At 40.8% G+C, this 19,627-nt stretch overlaps 1 protein-coding gene across 1 annotated transcript; it reads right to left on the reverse strand.

The window, feature by feature from the left end:
• Positions 1-4,357: 4,357 nt before the first annotated feature.
• LOC141835021 (secreted RxLR effector protein 161-like) lies at positions 4,358-4,786 on the reverse strand. The gene has a single exon (XM_074722439.1). It carries the CDS (start codon positions 4,784-4,786, stop codon positions 4,358-4,360), a length of 429 nt encoding a protein of 142 aa, XP_074578540.1.
• Positions 4,787-19,627: the final 14,841 nt, after the last annotated feature.

Consider the following 19,627-nt stretch of genomic DNA (forward strand, 5'->3'; position numbering starts at 1 on the left):
AGTAAATCTCGCGTGTCCCCTGCATCTTGTTTCTAATATTCTGCTGTAAGTTTTTGATAGTTAACAAACGATTTTGAAAAAGCAATATGCGCTATTCACTCCCCCCCCTCTAGCGCATACACGATTCTACAATTGGTATCAGAGCGGGTGCGCTCTTGATTGGACTAACCACCAAGCGAGCAACACGACAAAGATAGAGGGGGAGAAAGGTATGTGTTTAAAAGTTCATTTAAATTCTATATAATATATTTTAAATGCAGGGAGAGAGGGCACTACAAAAATAAGTGCCCTATTTGAAAGATTCGGACGGCACCATCGGCGGCAAAGGAGCAACCGATGCTAGGAGCCCGGAGGAACAAAGAGCACATCCAGTGCTTCAAGTGCCAAAAACATGGTCACTACAAGAACCGGTACCCGGAGAGGAAGATAGCAAAAAAATCAGAATTAGGAGAAGCGATTCCGATAAGTCAACTAATTTACGAAAATAACCCTAGGTTGCATGCGCATGCTAGTTTTCCTTTTTCTGCAAATCTAGATAATTTTTTTACAAATTTAGAAAAATTAAAAATTTTAGATAAATCTGAAAAATTAGAAAATGTCAAATTGAATAATTCAACGGATAAATTCAAAAATCTAGATAAGATAGATTTGACTAATTCGCTTGATCAGAAAATTTAAATTTAAGAAAAAATTTGACTAAATCAAATTTGAATAATTTAAATTTGGTCGTTAAAAATATTATCTTACCCTTCTTGATCTTCTTGATCTTCATTCGCCTTACATCGTAAGAACTTTCCATGCCAAGAGTCCGCTCCTCGACCCTCTTGGACTTTTCTTTTGCCTTACGTCGATCTTCTCACCCGCAAGGACTTTCCATGCTTTGCCTTATCCCGTAAGGACTTCCTCATGCCAAGAGCTCGCTCCTCGACCCTCTTGGTCTTCCCTTCACTTGCCTTACCCTATAAGGACTTTTCTGCATACTTGGCACACAAGTTAGATATCTCATCTTGTGCTCTAAAGTTTATTGATGTCACAAAATATAACTCAAGGGCATGATTGCAACAACAATCTCCCCCTTTTTGATGTTTGACAACCAAACAACTTTAGAGCACTGTATATTCTCCCCCCCCCCCCCTTTGACAAATATCAAAAAACATAACGCAAATAAGCACATGTATAGAGAGAGAAATAAGGAAAGAGAGAAATAAGACCTCCCCCTAAATCCATGCATACATCTAAACAATCGTGTAACACACACATAGATATAAATGCAGCGGAAAACAAATAAGACACGAAACATCATTCAAAGAGAATGATACATCCAAAGCACACGAAAACATACATCAAACTACTTCAAATATAACATGCATATCACTACTGCAATATCCATACATCAACCAAGAGTGCAAATAGAAGTTTTAAGTACATCATTCAGAAATGAAAGTCATACATGCAACAGAGTCAAGTTCATACAGCAAAATGAAAGAAAGATACAAAGCAAAGAAATGTCAGTAGAGATCCATGGGAGGAAGATCATCACTACGTGGTGCCGCACCGGAGGCAGAGGTCGGAGGCGAAGGAGGATGACCAGACATCCAGGAGTAAAATAAGGCAGTCAGCTGATCGACAGATCCAGTTAGGCGAGCAACAGCCCCGTCAATAGCACCAAGGCGGCCGTCAAGAATGTCAAGGCGGCTGGTCATCTCGAGACGCAGCTCCTCGATCCATGTGTCCATAGACTCAAAAGCCGTGTTGAGATAGGTGCCCATCCCCTCCTCAGACTCCTCGTCATCAGTGCCGTCTGGAGCCGGCAAAGCAAGTGCATCTGCAGCTGCCCCAGCACCCTCAGCGCCTTCGGCGCCCTCAGCTCCCTCTGCACCCTCGACCTCCATGGCGCCAAGCTCGTCTACATGGTAATCATGGCCCGCCATCCACTCCATGCTACGATAGGCTCGTTGCATCCCGGCTAACGAGAAATTCTTCAATCCAATCCGATCGAATCCATGACCGGCTTGATGTTCGCCTTGTCCCTAGCAACATCAATGCCTACGGATGCAAGCCATGCAGTGATAAGATGGGAAAAGGGCATGTGAATCTTCCACTGAATGGGCACCGTGTAATGAATAATGCAATGAAACATCTGAAGGGCGATATCAACCTCTAAACACTGGCGAAGGGCGTACATGAGAAAGAGGTGACTCAACCTCACATAGGCCTGACCCCGAGTGACCAAAGGAAGAAGACACCCAACGATGACCTTGTAGAGAATATTGTCCGGGGCCGAGAGACCCTGGGCAGAAAACAAATTCTTTCGCAAAGGTCGGGGCCGGTGGAAGAAATGGTCAAACATAACATCAACGGTGACATCATCAAAAGGAGTAGACAGAGGCTCATGGAGTACCAAAAAACAAACAAAATCGTTGTCAACCGGATGACAACCAAGAAAGGTACACCAAATAGTCGGGGAAAAATCAAGGTCTTTCTTGGCGACTCGGGTACGATACAGTAGGGGTTCCTCACTAACACATCGAAGGTTGTCATAAAATTCGGCCACGAGATCCAAGATTAATCGTGGTGGTACAAAAGAGAATGGTGGCTAGCTGATAGTGAGCAATTATTTCCACCACATCAGGACAATAATCCCTAAAGAAATGCTCATTTAGGTATCGAGTGGCTATAATTTTGAAAGTTTTAGGCCGATCAGCCAGACCCTTGCCCTTGGAAGGACCCTTAGACGAACCCTCACCACCCTCAATACGCCTAGCCTTACTTCTACATGTATGCATGAGTAAAATAAATGATACAACGACAATAGGCGGTTAGTAACAATAATATGATACGAAAAAGAAAAAAGGGAAGGAAAGAGGGTTACTTTGGTGCCATTCGGATGGATGGGAAACGCATGGAACAGGTTGACGAGAAACCGGCAGTTGGTGCGGAGGAATCGCCGGAGACAGCCGGAAGAGGGATAGACGTCGGCGACGGAGACAACCGGAGACGTGGACGGGGTTGGAGAAGAAAGCTTCGCCGGTGAGGGACGAGCGCCAGCGACCAACGAACACGAAAAAGGTGAGGAGATGGCCGGAGACGCGCGCAGGAGACGGCCGGAGACAAGAGCCGGAGACGATCGGGGATGCCGGAGAGGGGAAGTTCACCGGGAGAGAAAGGACGCGCAGTCGACTCGCGAAACTAGGGTTTAGGGTTTGTCGGCACTCGCGCGACTTAAAACGCGCTGAGAAGACATCAGTCGACTGACGTCAAAAACTCAGTCGACTGATATTAATCAGTCGACTGGAAGGCAAGGCAGCAGCGTAGTCGACTGGATCTAAAATCCAGTCGAGTCCATTTCGCCTCTGTTTCCAGGGTAGTCGACTGAATTTAGAATTCAGTCGACTGAGTTTGATTCTGTGGCAAGGGTTTACCAGGTTAGTCGACTGGAAAGAAATTCCAGTCGAGTCTGTTTTGCTTCTGTTTCCGAGCCCAGTCGACTGGATTTAAAATCCAGTCGAGTCCATGTGGTTCAGTGGTAACGCATAACTATCCCAGTCGACTGGATTTAAAAACCAGTCGAGTCAATTTTGTTTCTGTTCCTGGGTCAGTCGACTGGAAATAAAAACCAGTCGAGTCAATGAGGTTCTGTGTCGAGATTTCACTCGATCAGTCGACTGAGTTTCTGAATCAGTCGACTGATAAGAGTTCAGTCAGCTGATAATCAATATCAGTTGAGTGAAACGCTGAACCAAACACACATTAACTATCCTAAGGTTTCAAAATAAGCCAAAGCAAGATTAGGGATCGAGGTAGTCGATATGGAATGTCCAACCATGATCTTCGAACCAAATACACATTAATTATGTATTGGTCTTCCCCATGATTGGTCAAATGAATGATTTATGAAAATTTCATCTTTTAGCTCAAAGTAATGCATCATAACAAGCATTATGAACCAAAGGATTATCCTAGCATCTCACCCCATCTAAGGTGCACAATAAACAAGCAAGGTATTTCCTACATGTGTGTGAGATGCAATCTAGTTAAGATACGAAAATGATCATGGAGGGACTTCCTAGATTACGGAGCACATTCCCAATTCTCGTCGTAAATAGCTAAATTCGGCTTCGGAAAGTGGTTTAGTGAAAATATCAGCTAGATTTGATTTGGATTCAACATAGTTAAGCACAATATCTCCTCTAGATACATGATCACGTATAAAATGATGTTTCACTTCAATATGTTTAGTTCTAGAGTGATGAACTGGATTTTTAGTTAAATTTATGGTGCTTACATTATCACAAAGGACTTGAACATTTTTGTATGATAGTTTGTAGTCCTCTAGGGTGTGAGTCATCCACAACAATTATGAAACACATTCTCCCATTGCGATGTATTCAGCTTCGATTGTGGAGAGTGCTACACAATGTTGTTTCCTACTCATCCAGCTCACTAGAGATGATCCAAGGAACTGACATCCTCCACTAGTGCTTTTACGATCCAATTTGCAACCGGCATAATCAGAATCGGAATAGCCTACAAGATCAAATGTTTCGGTACGAGGATACCATAATCCTACATTCTGCGTCCCCTTTAAATATCGCAGAATTCGTTTCACTGCACTAAGGTGTGACTCCTTGGCACAAGATTGATATCTTGCGCACATGCCTACGGCAAATAAGATATCAGGTCTACTAGCCGTAAGATAGAGTAGGCTACCAATAGCACTACGATATAGTTTCGGGTCTACATCTTTTCCTTCAGGATCACTATCTAGTTTTGTGTTGGTGGCCATAGGTGTAGAAATTTCTTTGGCGTTTTCCATGCCAAATTTTTTAAACAGTTCATTGGCATACTTAGATTGATGAACATATATACCTTCCTTAGTTTGTTTAATTTGTAGTCCTAAAAAGAAATTTAATTCACCAACCAAACTCATTTCAAATTCACTCTCCATGTGATTTATAAATTCATTTAGGTAGTCTTTATTTGTAGAGCCACATATTATGTCATCTACATAGACTTGGGCCACAAAAATGTCATTCCCACTATTTTTCAAAAATAGTGTGGGATCAATTTGCCCTCTATGAAATCCTTTAGACACTAAGAATGTTGACAACCTCTCATACCAAGCACGAGGTGCTTGTTTAAGACCATACAAGGCCTTTTTAAACTTAAACACGTGGTTTAAAAATTCTGAATTTTCAAACCCCGGTGGTTGTTCAACATCATTTTGAACGAGTCACAACAATAGGGAATGGTTGAATGCCACCGGAGATGGCCAATTCCGGCGAGCTCAAGTCGGGGAAGAATGAGATCGGTAGCCATCAAGACCCATTCCTCCTGCAAACTACAGACAGGGGTTAGAAACCAAACGGAAAACCCTTACCTCATTCCTTGGTGGAAGGTGTGGCCTGAGCTCAGCCCGGTGTTCGTGCCGGTCTCTGATGGATGCGGTCAGACAGGGAATCCGACGGAGCGAACCACCCACGTCGGAGCTCACTGCTGCAGGTGCGACGACCACCATCGCCGGAGCGAACCACCCACGGTGGCTGGAGGCCTGAATGTTAAAGAGGAGCAGCGCCGGAGCGAACCACCCACGGTGTCTCCCCTGTGGTTGCGTTGGTGCTCCTCGATCTTCATCGACGCCGCCCGCAGCTCTGTGGCTGATCGGAGAGGAAGAAGAGCTGTAGAAGCGTGACAGATAGAGGCGGTGGGAGCTCGAAATCGCGATAGGGGAAGGGAGACGAAGAACAGTGTCGTGATTTTTGGGAATTACAGTGCCGAGCCCCCCTTGCGCTGTGCCCTAGTTTTCCTTTTAAACCTGCGTCAACCGGCTAAGCCAAATCCCATTTGGCCTGAACCACAGCTTAGCTTGAATTGATTTTGATCGAAATTCAATTAATTTAGGCTGAATCAAATGTGTTGGGCTGAGTCAATTGTGTTTGGCTGAATCAATTGTATTTGGGTTAAGCTGAACTGAATTAAATCGGGTCTGGTTGAGTTAAATTGAATTCGATTTGAGCCCAACTCGAACCAGAATTGATTTTTCTCCAAATTATATTTTCTACAAAATAAATTACAATCAATTAATATCCATAAATGCCAATAATTAATGAAAAAAATAGAATAACATCAAAAATTCATTCAGATAAAGAATCAGTCCAAAAATCCTATTTATGATAAGAATTATGATCAAAATAGCCCAATCTAATCCTAATTTACCCGGTCAACTAGCCAGTTATCAAATCCCCCGCACTTATTCTTTCACATCTCGTGAAAGTAAACTACTATACATTATTTTTCACCCTAACAATATCAGTCAAATTAAAAAAATTGCAATAGTAAGTTAAATAAGAGTGTCAAATCTTAGAAACCAAAGCAATCCAGAATTCAATTCTTACATGGATCAACAAAATAGCAATTTCAATCCACCAAGAATAAACTGAGAATGATGACTAGAAAAAAAATCTCACAGGATAAATAGTGTGGTTGCTCATCCTCAAAATCATGTAATTAGTGGATCTCTCTCAAGCTACTTATGGGTCATGCATTACCATGTGCTTGCTCTTCTTCTAATCTCTGCCACTATCATATGCATAAAGTTGCAAAATTCATAAAGGTTTTAACGTTACAAAAGAATAATGAATAAGGGGATAAAATAATAAGGAATAAGGGGAAGAAAACAATGTGTATAAGGGAAAAAATGAATAAATAAAGAATACAAGTGGGAGAAACGAGAAACAATGAATTACTTCATAGATGAGTCAATGAATCATGCCCAGTAAATATCAAAATAAGCTAGTGTAAGGTGATCAACATAGTAAGAAAACAACTTCCATTCCTCTCCTATACTCTAAAATATCTCAAATAAAGCTCCTAGGAGGAGAAATAAAAGTTGCTAAAAACTCACTTCCAATGATTCCCTCATAATATTTGTTGAGGCAATTTTGCCCCAAGCAATTTAGATTTTAATGTTTGGCTAAATCAGGTTAAGTTAGGCAATGGTTGTTGATCTAACATGTGTGACTTGAGTTCACAGGAAAGTCCAGGAATGAAGTCTTGGCATTTGGTAAAGTCCCGGAGGCGTGGCCTCTTGGCAAAGGTGAAGTCCCGGAGGCGAGGTCTCTTGGCAAGAGAAGTCTTAGCATGACAAAGTCGAGGGAAACATCTCAAGCAAGTGCAAGGAAGTGCACGAGGTTTGTGGAAGGCATTTGAAGACTTGTGTCAAGGCTAAGGGATGAAGAAGAAGCTGGAAAAGTCAGTTTTCAGCTTAGGCAGTCGACTGGCCCTGCTAGCAGTCGACTGGGATTGATCCGAAGAACACACAGCCAAGAACAGAAAGATCAGTCGAGTGGACAGTCAACTGGGACCAGTCGACTGGCGTTGGAGCAGTCGACTGATATACTACCGTTGGGGTGACAACTGCAAATTAAATGCATATTTAATTGCCGTTGAAGCCTATCAGTCGACTGGCCCTAGTAGCAGTCGACTGGTGCACTGAAATTTATAAAAAGAGCGGTCAACGTCGCAGAGAACAAGAATCATATTCTTACATCTTCTTTACTGCTCTCTGACATTGTAAAAGCTCTCTTCTTCGTCTCATACTTTACTACAAATCTTGTACGAGGAAGACGTTCTGTTGTGAAGGTTTCTCCGCCTTCGAAGTGTGATTCGAGAAGGAGATTTTTATCATAGTGGAATCGTCGGCTGCGTGTGTGGATCCTTGGATTAGTCACCTCGTTGAGGTGGATACCAAGTAAATCGACCGGGTTAGCGTTTGTTTCTTTGTGATTTATTATTATCTCTTGCTTCCGCTAACAAACTCGCAGAGAAAAATCGAAAGACGCTATTCACCCCCCTCTAGTGAACGCCTCGATCCCAACAATATTCACCAACTCAAACTCTTTTTTTTTATTTTATTCTTTATTTCAACAGGATTGAATTTTTTTTTCAACAGAATTGAACTCTTCTTCTTCTTTTTTTCCTTTTTTTTCTATTTTTATTTTTTTCAACTGATTCTTTTTTTGAATTTACCTATCTAAAAATGTAATAAAATAAAATAAAAATACAACAAAAAACAAAAAGCAACAAAACAAAACAAATGGTCTTCGATGGTGAACTATCTACTCAGACCCCCACACTTAAATTTTTGTCCGTTCCGGGCAAAACTCTCATCTCAGCATTCAAGGTTCCCAAATCCCATGATAAAGAATGAAAGAGATGGATGATAGCGTTCCGCAAGTATACGGAATGTCGTCAAGTAATAAAAAGATCGAATCCACAGGGACCGTGGAATTACTTACTAGATCTAGCACAATAAGGTGGAGAGAATATTGAGCATGAGTTGTGTGGGGGAGATGGGAGTGTTCTAAAGTACTTTATCCTAGAAATCGGAGAAAGGGATCGACTGTGACACTTGGTTGTGAAGCGATCCTAGGACTTCGGACTCCTCAGAGTATGGATTGATTGACTTGGATCCTCTACCTTTCCTCAATAATTGTTCAATTGTAGGGATGTTAACCAATTTATCCAATTCAACCTCGTCAGGTATCCTCGAATTATTGCATTGGTGTTCTTACGTCACTCGTTATCGGTTTGAAATGGTTCTAGAAGCCCGGTTCAAGCCATTCCCGTGTCACTCAGGCGCCCCGGAGTACTAAAAGAACCCTATCCCCTGTCACAGGATATCTTTTAACGGATCTCTCCCCAACAATGAATGACCGCTAACTATCCCTCATAAGAATTAACTACTCATCAAGAAACCCCTCGGAACTCGCCCGGTTCAAGGCATTCCCCGTGTTACGAAGCGCCCCGGTGTACGGCCTAATGATTCCCCAATTCATAGTCAATCCCTACCCTCATGGATTCACACACACATAATTTATCATCAAGCACAAACACAAATCCACAAGGCAATAGACAGTTATATCATAGAAAACGGTAGATTAATCAAATCCAAATACAATCATCCATTACATCTGATTCATCCTACATCCTAGAATCTAAGGAATCTACTCCATAATGTGGAGATTACAATCCATAGGGAGGAAAGAATACATCTCAATCCAAGGATAAAACAAAGAAATGCAGAAATGAGACTTATCTTCCTCCTTCGGACTGCAAACTCGGCGTAGATGGAATGAGGATGGACTGGAGCAGTCGGATCGGTGGATGGATCGTCGAATCTCGCTCCGAAACAGGCGTCGGTGGCTCTAGAACAGCTCCGGTGGCTCTCCAAGGTCTCTCCCCTTTCCTAGGTCTCAATAAGGACCTATTTATAGTGCAGGTCACATATGCAGCACGCCCCCGTGCACACGGCCGTGCCTGGGAGGCACGGCCCCGTGTGGGCGTCGGGCACAGGAAGAGGCACAGCCGTGCTTTGGGGGCACGGCCGAAGGCAGTCAAGCCTCTGTTCTGGGGCACGGCCGTGCCTCTGAGGCACGGTCCAGAGTTGACTCTTCGCTGTTTGAAGGCACGGCCGTGCCTGTGAGGCACGGCCAAAGCCTGTCTTCTCTTCATTTGCTGGACACGGCCGTGTGTTTGAGACACGGCCAGCTGCTTGGACCCTTCTGTTTTGGCACACGGCCGTGCCTGGTGGGCACGGCCAACAGCATTGGCTTCCTTCTGGATGGAGACACGGCCGTGCCTGTGAGGCACGGCCATGACTTGGCTGGATTCTGTTTTGAAGCATGGCCGTGTCTGTGAGGCACGGCCTCTGGCTGCTGCTGAGGGGAAGTGTTGGCACGGCCGTGCCTGTGAGGCACGGCCTGGGCTTGATGATCTTCTGTTTGGGCACACGCCCGTGCCCTGTAAAACACGGCCTGGAAGCTGAGAGACACGGCCGTGCCTATGAGGCACGGCCCTGTCTTGCCTTGTCTTCAATGGGTACTCCGTTTTACCCGTTTTTGCTCCATTTTCCACCCTGAAACATGTAAAAGCACGAGCAGATCTCCGAACTAGGAAATGTAAGATATGTGCCTAAATGCATGAATATGGGATGCAATGTACACAAGAATTAAGCAATAAACTCTGAAAGATGTGCAAATAAAGCATAAATACATATATACATCCTACGCACATCAATAAATGAATAAATATACACATCCTAAACTAAATTATTAAATAAATACACAACCTAATCTAAGAAAAAAATTATAAAGGGAAGATGGATTGTTGCAAGAGGAGTCCCTTGATTCCTGATCCCCCTGGGTTCTCAACTCTGCAACTGTATCTAGTCAATATCCATGAAAGTGATCCTAGGGATATTGCTTCCAGTGCAATTTCCTACACTTTCGTGTACCTCTCCAATATAGAAAAGTCACAAGTAAGCCTTAGTGTCACTAAAATCAACACCCTCAAAGTAATTAGAGCAAAAGAAATGAATAATTACAATAAATGAATAAATGAATAAATGAATGAATAAATAAATAACATCAATTAATGAACAAACAAATGAATAAACAAACAAATGAAATGAATAAACAAATAAGAACACCAATATATAGTCTAAAATATACAACAATCAAATGAGTCCCCAACAACGGCGTCAAAATTTTGATGTGAATGTTTTTGTGGGAATGTTTTTATTTATATATTTTTATTCCCTTATTTGTTGTCACTCACACCTATCAAAATTAATAATTTATTTATCAAACCCCTAACTATCGCCTTAAGTAGTATAAAGAGGTCCAGGTCGTCTCTCTTGGACTCAATGATGGAGGTTGTCCTAGACATTTGGTGCGGAGTATTTATTATTGCGTTATTCATTTCTATCTACAAGTCCATTTATCCACAATTGAATTTTACAATTACCAAAGAATACTAATTATACACAATTCATGATTCAAATACTATTGTATAACCATGTCACAAATTATTCAAACAACAACCAAATTAACTATCAACCCTAATTCACATAATTACACCATGCTACAACAGAGATGTACAACTAAACATGTGAACAATATAAAACACTATAAAACAAGTTTAAACAACAATGCACATAATTAACATGATACAACAATGATCACATATATACAGACGCTTGGCAATCCTAATTCATGGTTTATACAAATGACTACACAAGAACATAATCAAACACGTGCACAAGCACACTTCCAAGAAACAAACATATTCCACAAGTTACACATCCTATACACTAAATAATTATACAACCTGTTACACTTTCAATGGTTCATTTTATTAACACAAAGTCAACATACAACATGAACATAAATTCCACATAAAACCACATACAACAATTGCGTCAACATAACATACATACAAATTGTAATCCACACTTCTAAGTTATAATACAACATTAATTACACAAGCTTTACACTAAGTTATTCACAAGCATTACATTAAAAATATAACACAACACAATAAACATGCTACACAACCGGTTCACTACAATATCAAATGGAACATGTTCACAACATCATTACAACACACCAATTAATTATTGATAGCAAAAGTTCCATACTCAACATGGATTCCACTCATGATTACAAGGCCAACAGTCATACAGCAGCAAATCCAAGTTCACATTCCAACCAAATGAATTGAGTACACATCTTATTCATTAAACATTCACAACATTCAAGCACTAACACAAATTCAAACCATCTAAATATCACAAACAATTGGAACACACTCAACAATTAAACTGATAAGTAAGTTGATGAGCATAGGTCATATATGGTTTTTTAGCATTGTTTAACACTCATCTATTTGTAATTAATTGCATATGCTACACTTTGTCACACCTTATTCTTTTATATTGCATATTTCTACTCTTTTGCTCGAAGATCTGCTCTTTGCATATTTTGCTTGACAGGATATGATTTAAAGTCAAAACAATGCATTATTGATGGTGGAGCAAATAGTAGAAAAAGAGACTCGCACTGGCCGTGCTCATCATCACGGGCGAGTCTCTCATGCAACACACATGCGGAAATGGAGGTAAAGGAGCAACAGAGCAGAACACGGCCGTGCCTCACATACCCACGGCACAGACACGGTCGTGTCCCTCCTACCGATCGAAGATAGCATGGTCGTGCCCCACACGCACAGCCGTGCCAATTATCCAGAGTTGAAACTGCCCCTGGCCGTGCCTTATTTCCAGAGACACGCAGGTGAAGGTCGTGCTTATTAGTCATTGCCGTGCCATTTTTTCTAAAGCCTGCCTGTTCCAAAACGTGCCTATTAGGCACGGCCGTGTGACAGAAAATTCTGGGCGTGTCTCCCTTCTGGACAGTTCTGCAGACTTAAAGTAAAATGGACATAACTTTCAGCTCGGATGGATCCACAGGCCGTGCTACCTACCAAAATATAGCTAACTTCAAGATCTACAACATTTCTTCAGGGTGTATAGAACGAAAACTTCTCTAGGCCGTGCTAAATGGCACGGTCGTGCCTCCTGACCACTGCCTGGCTGGGTGCTCTGCCCAAACTACAGATCAAACTTCGAACCAACATAATTTTCGGCTAAGATGGAGTTATGGGTCGATCCACCCACCAAATTGAAGATAATTTGAAGCTCTACAGCTTTGGTTCAGAGTTCAATTGAAGAAAACTAGGTTTATTAGGTGAAAACCCCATTGAGATAGAGCCTAATAAATCAGGAAAAATCTAGGCAGTTTTGTGAGAGTATAAAAGTGGAAAACAAACCCAATCTTGGGTTATCTTGGGTCATTCTCCAAAACCCTTAGTCTTGGCTTGGTGACCGTGCCACCCCTCCCTAGGGGAGCCCTAAACGCTCCATCCTTCGTCGATCCGCCCTCGCCAATCCCTCTCCACCGATCCATCCTACACCGGAGCGAGAAGATCTTCAACGGATGCCCACGCTTCAAAGTTAAGTCTTCCCCTCTTTGGTGGATGATATTTTTCTTGCATACTTGTTGTAACCTTCTTGTAATGGAGTAAATCTTTGAGTTTAGGATGTAGGATGAACATCTATGTAATGATGGTGATGTATGAACTAGTTTATGTCATTTTCTCCATTCAATGAAGTGTTTACATTTGTTTCATGTATTATGTGCCTTGAACGTATTTGATGTAATGTTTGTGTGAGCACATATGCATGATTATGAGGGGTAGATTACTGTGTAGGGATATCCTAGGATCGTATACCAGGGTGCCTTGTGACATAAGGTTAATCTTAAACCAAACTTTCCAAAGTAATCTTTACACGGTGATAAACTTCCATAAGGGATAGCTAATGGCTATGGATGACTAGGAAAGGATTCCTTAATTGGGTGCTCGGTGACAGAGAGTAGTACACTAGAAGTAAGTTGGGGTGCCTGGGTGACAGCGGGAGAGTCATAACTAGGCTATTTGGTGTCGTTCTGAACTAGTAATCGTAGCGTTAGAGTATCATGATTAATTCCAACAAAGTCTGACGAGGCTGAGTTGGTATTTTGGTTAGAATCCCTACAAGGTGGTAAACATTGAGAGTAAGGGAACAAACATGAATTAGGGATATCACCTAGCATTGATGTGAAATCGAAGTCCTAGACTTATCCATCTCACCCATAAATCCCCAAACCAATCTCTCTCTCTCCCATACACACACACACAATCCTCAACCATTTCGCTTCCTTTGGAGTCTAGACAACTATCTCAGTGACATCACTATAGCTAATACACAGTCTCTGTGGTTCGATATCTTTTTATTACTTGACGACAACCGTATACTTGCGGAAGTACATCATATGTCAAGTTCACACATTCATCCAGCCAACACAACAAGAATAGAAGAAATCAACCAAATTGGGGGGGGGGGGGTATGATTGATCAAAATTAGCAACTAACAAAACTTAAGGAAATAAACAACTGAACAAACTAGGGTTAAGGTTTAGAATCCTCCCCTTTCGGTTCGGAACAGAGGAGAACAGGGAAGCTGTGGAGGTGGATGGACAGTTCCTGATCAGCCTCGAACAGCAGCTTGACGCCATTTTGAACGAGTCACAACAACAGGGAATGGTCGAACATCGCCGGAGATGGCCAATTCCGACAAGCTCAAGTCGGGGAAGAACGAGATCGGTAGCCGTCGAGCCCCATTCCTGCTACAAACCATAGATAGGGGGTTAGAAACCAAATGGAAACCCTTACCTCATTCATCGGTGGAAGGTGCGACCAAAGCTCAGCCCGACCTCTCGTGTCGATCTCTGATGGATGCGGTCAGATAGGGAATCCGGCGGAGCGAACCACCCACGCCGGAGCTCACTACTGCGGGTGTGACGGCCACCATCGCTGGAGCGAACCACCCACAGCGGCTGGAGGCCTGAATGGTAAAGAGGAGCAGCGCCGGAGCGAACCACCCACGACGTCTCTCCTGCGGTTGCGTCGGTGCTCCTCGATCTTCATGGACGCCGACCACAGCTCTGTGGCTGATCGGAGAGGAAGAAGAGCGATAGAAGCCCGACGGATGGAGGCGGTGGGAGCTTGGAATCGCGATAGGGGAAGGGAGACGAAGAACAATGTTGTGATTTTTGGGAATTACAGTGCCGAGCCCCCCTTGCGCTGTGCCCTAGTTTTCCTTTTAAACCTGCGTCAACTGGCTGAGCCAAATCCCATTTGGCCTGAACCACAACTTAGCTTGAATTGATTTTGATCGGAATTCAATTGATTTGGGCTAAATCAAATGTGTTGGGCTGAGTCAATTGTGTTTGGCTGAATCAATTATATTTGGGATGAGCTGAACTGAATTAAATCGGGTCTGGTTGAGTCAAATTGAATCCGATTTGAGCCCAACTCGAACCAGAATTGATTTTTCTCCAAATTAGATTTTTTACAAAATAAATTACAATCAATTAATATCCATAAATGCCAATAATTAATAGAAAAATATAGAATAACACCAAAAATTCATCCAGATAAAGAATCAGCCCAAAAACCCTATTTATGATAAGAATTATGATTAAAGTAGACCAATCTAATCCTAATTTACCCGGTCAACTAGCCAGTTATCAATGTCGCGACTACCGACCACCAAACACCACATCCATCGGCCAGCGGCTAGCAGCTAGTAGGCGCCGCGGCCAGTGGTCGGCAGCCGACATGCCCAGCGGTCGGCAGCCGGCACGCCCAGCGCCTATACATGGAGTAGATTGCGCAATGGAGGAATAGAAGGGAGGAAGATAACATACCTAGCTTGGAGGTTGCCTTCGTTGAAGAAATCCGATCGAAAATGGAGTTTTGTGGTGATGAGCGACGGTGGAAGGAGCAGATCGCGCGAGAGAGAAGGAGAGAAAGGAAAACCCTAAATGGGTAAGTGGGAATCGGGGTAGATCTAGGGTTTTTGAGTTAATTTTGGTGACAAAAAATTCGTTGCCAATTTGGCGATGAATTTTAAGTTTCGTCGTCATTTTTGAGTTAATTTTGGCGACAAATTTGGCGATAAAATCGTGTTTTGTCACCAATTTGGCTAATGGTAAGAGGGAATAAGCGCAGATCTAGGATTTTTGAGTTAATTTTGGTGACGAACCAATTTCGTTGCAAAATTCATCGCCAAATTGGCGATAAAAATTAAAATTCATTGCCAAATTGGTGACGAAACACGGATTCATTGCAAATTTGGTGATGAAACTGTGTTTCGTCGTCAAAATTTGACGAATTGGTGATGAAAATTGGATTCGTCGCTAAATTTGCAACGAATATGTGTTTCGTCGCAAATTTACGATGAAATATTATTTCGTCGCCAATTTGCAATAAATTTTACTATAAAAAATTATTTTGCAACGACATTTTCAACGAATTTTATATATTGCAAAAGTTGCAACAAATATAGTTTCGTCGTAATTTTCATTGCAGAATAGCAATGAAAATTAATTTCGTTGCAGATTTGTGATGAAAAATTTTCGTCCCTAGAAAATTATTTTTTTGCAGTGCAATCTCGTCGCCCACTACTATAGCATTGTATTTTTGTCTTTCCATCTCAATGTATTTAACAAACACAACAACAGTGAAATCAACAAAATTATATTTATTAATTATGAATTACTATAGATATCCCAATTTATTTTATTTGCATTCAAAAAGAAAGCTTTGACTTCCTTGTCTCTTGCCTCTATTTTATCTGCCTCTTCTTTTTCTTCCATCTTATAGGTGACTATTATAGTCTTCTCTTCTTGCATATCGACATTTTTTCTTTATTTTTCAATTTTCTTACCTCAATCTCTTTTATTTATCTCCTTGTCCTTTTCCCACCAGATTGTCTGGCAGGAGGGTTTCTACATGATCTTTTATTATGCCCTACTTGTTTACACTCGCTGCACATTTTTTTTAACCTATCAGGTATGTTTCGTCTCGATCCTTGCTTTCTTCCTTCTACCAAGTTGTAAGACATTACGGGGTGGACAAATAGTTAAATCTTGTGCACCTATTGTCCAAAATTCTTTACTTCTACATGGATATATACGATCTGCGCAAGTACTTTTTCATGTTTCAAATAAATAATATTACTCACAATACGAATACAGGATCATTTTCCTAAACACACACTATAACAACATGTGAGCAAGGAAACCCTAATATCTAAACTCACCACAATTACATCTACGACTCTCCATGTCAACTATATAGGATGATCCAGAAGTTGCTACCTTCATTTTTGTCTGCTGTGGATGTACTACATAGTACCTAATTTTTCCTCTCCTAATTTCAATCTCCTTCATAACAAATGGCATCAAAAGAACTACAGATTAGACACTACCACCTTATAATTATAAAATTATTATGCACCTTTCCTCCTTGTGTTGTGTATCAGTCCTGTTATTGGGAGTTCTTGAGTGTTTTTCAACAATGCATTCATACTTTTAGAACAATTCATCATTAGCATTGTATACCTTCTATCAGAAAAATATGCATTTGTCCATTTTGCGGGTTCAATTTTTTGCAGCTATCATAAGCGATTTGATCATACTCAAATATTGTATTTTCTCTAGTTGCAATCCAAAATAATCCTAATGTAGGTCTATCCCGAGTCTCTATTACCATATTACATGATAGGTGATAGCAATATAATCCATGGTGAGAAAGAGGATATACTTTATTCATTGTAGATAATATTCCACGATGTCTGTCAAATATTATTATTACAGTTGATGAATCAACTGTAGGAAATATCTTTAGGTGATTTTGAAATTACCTATCACCTTTGCTAGAGCTTTTTGACGTGCATTGTAAGTCTTTCGATATGTACGTTTACTATAAATCATATTTTCATCTTTCGCTGAATCATTCTAAGTTTATAATCATCTGTAGAAAGAAAATAACTTTCACTCGGAGAAACTATAAAAGAAGTCGTGTATATAGGATGATCAGTTGTTCCTAAGCCAAGATGGCATTAATGTTCTTCTAAATATTTTGTAACTATCAACCCTATTTCTTCCCTTGTATTATTACCTATGTGTAGTTTTCTACATCACAAATTACTTTAACTCTGATTTTCCTCGAGTCCTTTATTTTGTAAATAAATTGTCTCTTCATAGCATACTTAGCAAGTACTTCTTTAAAATATTTTTGGGTTGGGAATACTACACAAGAATCAATAATTTTTAAAATTACTACTATTGTCATTGAGTGGAGTGAAAAATATGAAAGGTAAAGTAAAATATATTAAATCACTACTTCAATTAAGTGGATTACATTATGAAATGTAAAAAAAATTATTATATTACTATTTCAAATATAACTTTTATAACTTATTATAGATTAAATTTTATATTACCTTACCAACAAAAAAAAATGCATCACTCCCGACTTGTTCTTGCTCTTGCACTGCAATAAGTGTTGAGTTTATTACATAAGCATTTTCAGCTAATGGGAATACATCTTCAAGGTCACTATACTCATTAAAGATCACTAACGGATTTATTGAATAGTTCATATCATTCACTATAAATTTATCAATGGAGACATCCCTTTCAATTTCTACTAGCATGCTAATGTCGTAATATTCTAGTTGAGTCCATGTATTTTCAAACATTTGTTCCAAACTCTAGCCTATGATATCCTTAATACTAACAACTCCTTTCAAATTGTATCTAATATTCGTACTCTCTCCAATACTCACCACCACACTAACAGAATCGGAAGATGACATCTTACTACTATTAGTATTTATGTTTGATGTACCATCACCAAGTAGGTTTTATTTTTATGAATTATTTAATTCCATCTTACATGATAGCACTTCATCAGAAAATGGATCTCTACATTGATGCAATCGAAAATAACAATCACTTCTATTAAATATGTAAATATTTATACAACACACTACCCAAGTGAAGGATACATGATCACATGTTCCTATATTTATATTTACACATTTCAAATTTTAGCATTTCACAAACAAGCAACTTTTAAGATAAAAAAGGTCGACAATAAAGTCCAGATGTATAACATTAACAATACAAGATAATCAGTTTTACTAAATCACGTTGGCAAGTTTATATATAATGCTAATTTATACATCATATTAATTTATTTACAGATTAGTATAAGAAAACTTACATCTTGTTCATGAGATTAATGAGAACGTAAAACTTCCTCCACGCTACTATTTCAATTATCAGTACTACTATTATTAGTTTTTCTACAATTACAACAATAAATATTAGGCATATATATTACGAAGATGTTTCACACTACAATATTGGTACGAGCAATTTGAGATGTTATCGCCGCTTATGCAGTTTAAGGATTATTTAGAATGTTGATTGACAGAATTTAATAACTACTTGAAATATTTCAAGTTGCCATTATAGTTGCTTACACCCACCGGCCAACACCAAGCTTGAACCTTGCTTTAATACTATTATGGTTGTGGTGGACCGGCCCCAAAAAGTCAAGTACGGGTTTAACCCAAGGTAGATGACTCGACGCCATGCTCGACTCTCGAGTAGGCCTATTGTAAGGTCAGACCGAGTCAGTTCTCGACTCGCGACCCCTTTCCCTAGGAGCCGAGTCTCTCTCTTCGATCGGATGCGATTCGAATATAGAACGCAGAGTCGACTCCTCGGTGCCCAATGCATAGCTCCAAGCCGATCCCTCATTCGGGTCGCATCCCATGGAGCCGATTCCTCACGAAACTGACTCCTCGGTGCCCAATGCATAGCTCCGAGCCGAACCTCATTTGAGTCGCATCCCACAGAGCCGATTCCTCACGAAACCGACTCCTCGGTGTCCAATGCATAGCTCCGAGCCAATCCCTCATTCGAGTCGCCTCACGGGTCGATTTCTCCTGTGAACTCGCAGCCTCCCAATCGGCTCGTTACCTCACCCTCATTTGGATTCGGCTACGGTTTACGCCGAGTGGCCATCACGGTGCCCGACTCCGTCACTCCCATCATTTCTTCTGACAGTCTCATACTCTGTAATCATGATCGATGCCCTGACACCCACATGCGAAATGACTTTACGATGTATGTCAACGATGGGACTTGCAATCTGATTATTCCATATCTTCCTGACAAGATAATAACTAACGATGGGATAGATGATGTGATTAATTAAGATGGGATGTGACTTTCCCCTCTCCCATATATAAAGATCACTCCCCCCCTTTCTCCCAGGTACGCGTACACGTGATAACCACCCACTTTCTCTTCTTCCTTTGTTCTTTCTC

The sequence above is a fragment of the Curcuma longa genome, chromosome 9 (genome assembly GCF_044706935.1).
Source record: "Curcuma longa cultivar G26 ecotype Majalengka, Jawa Barat chromosome 9, ITB_CL_G26_1.1, whole genome shotgun sequence".
Classification (NCBI taxonomy): Eukaryota; Viridiplantae; Streptophyta; class Magnoliopsida; order Zingiberales; family Zingiberaceae; genus Curcuma; species Curcuma longa.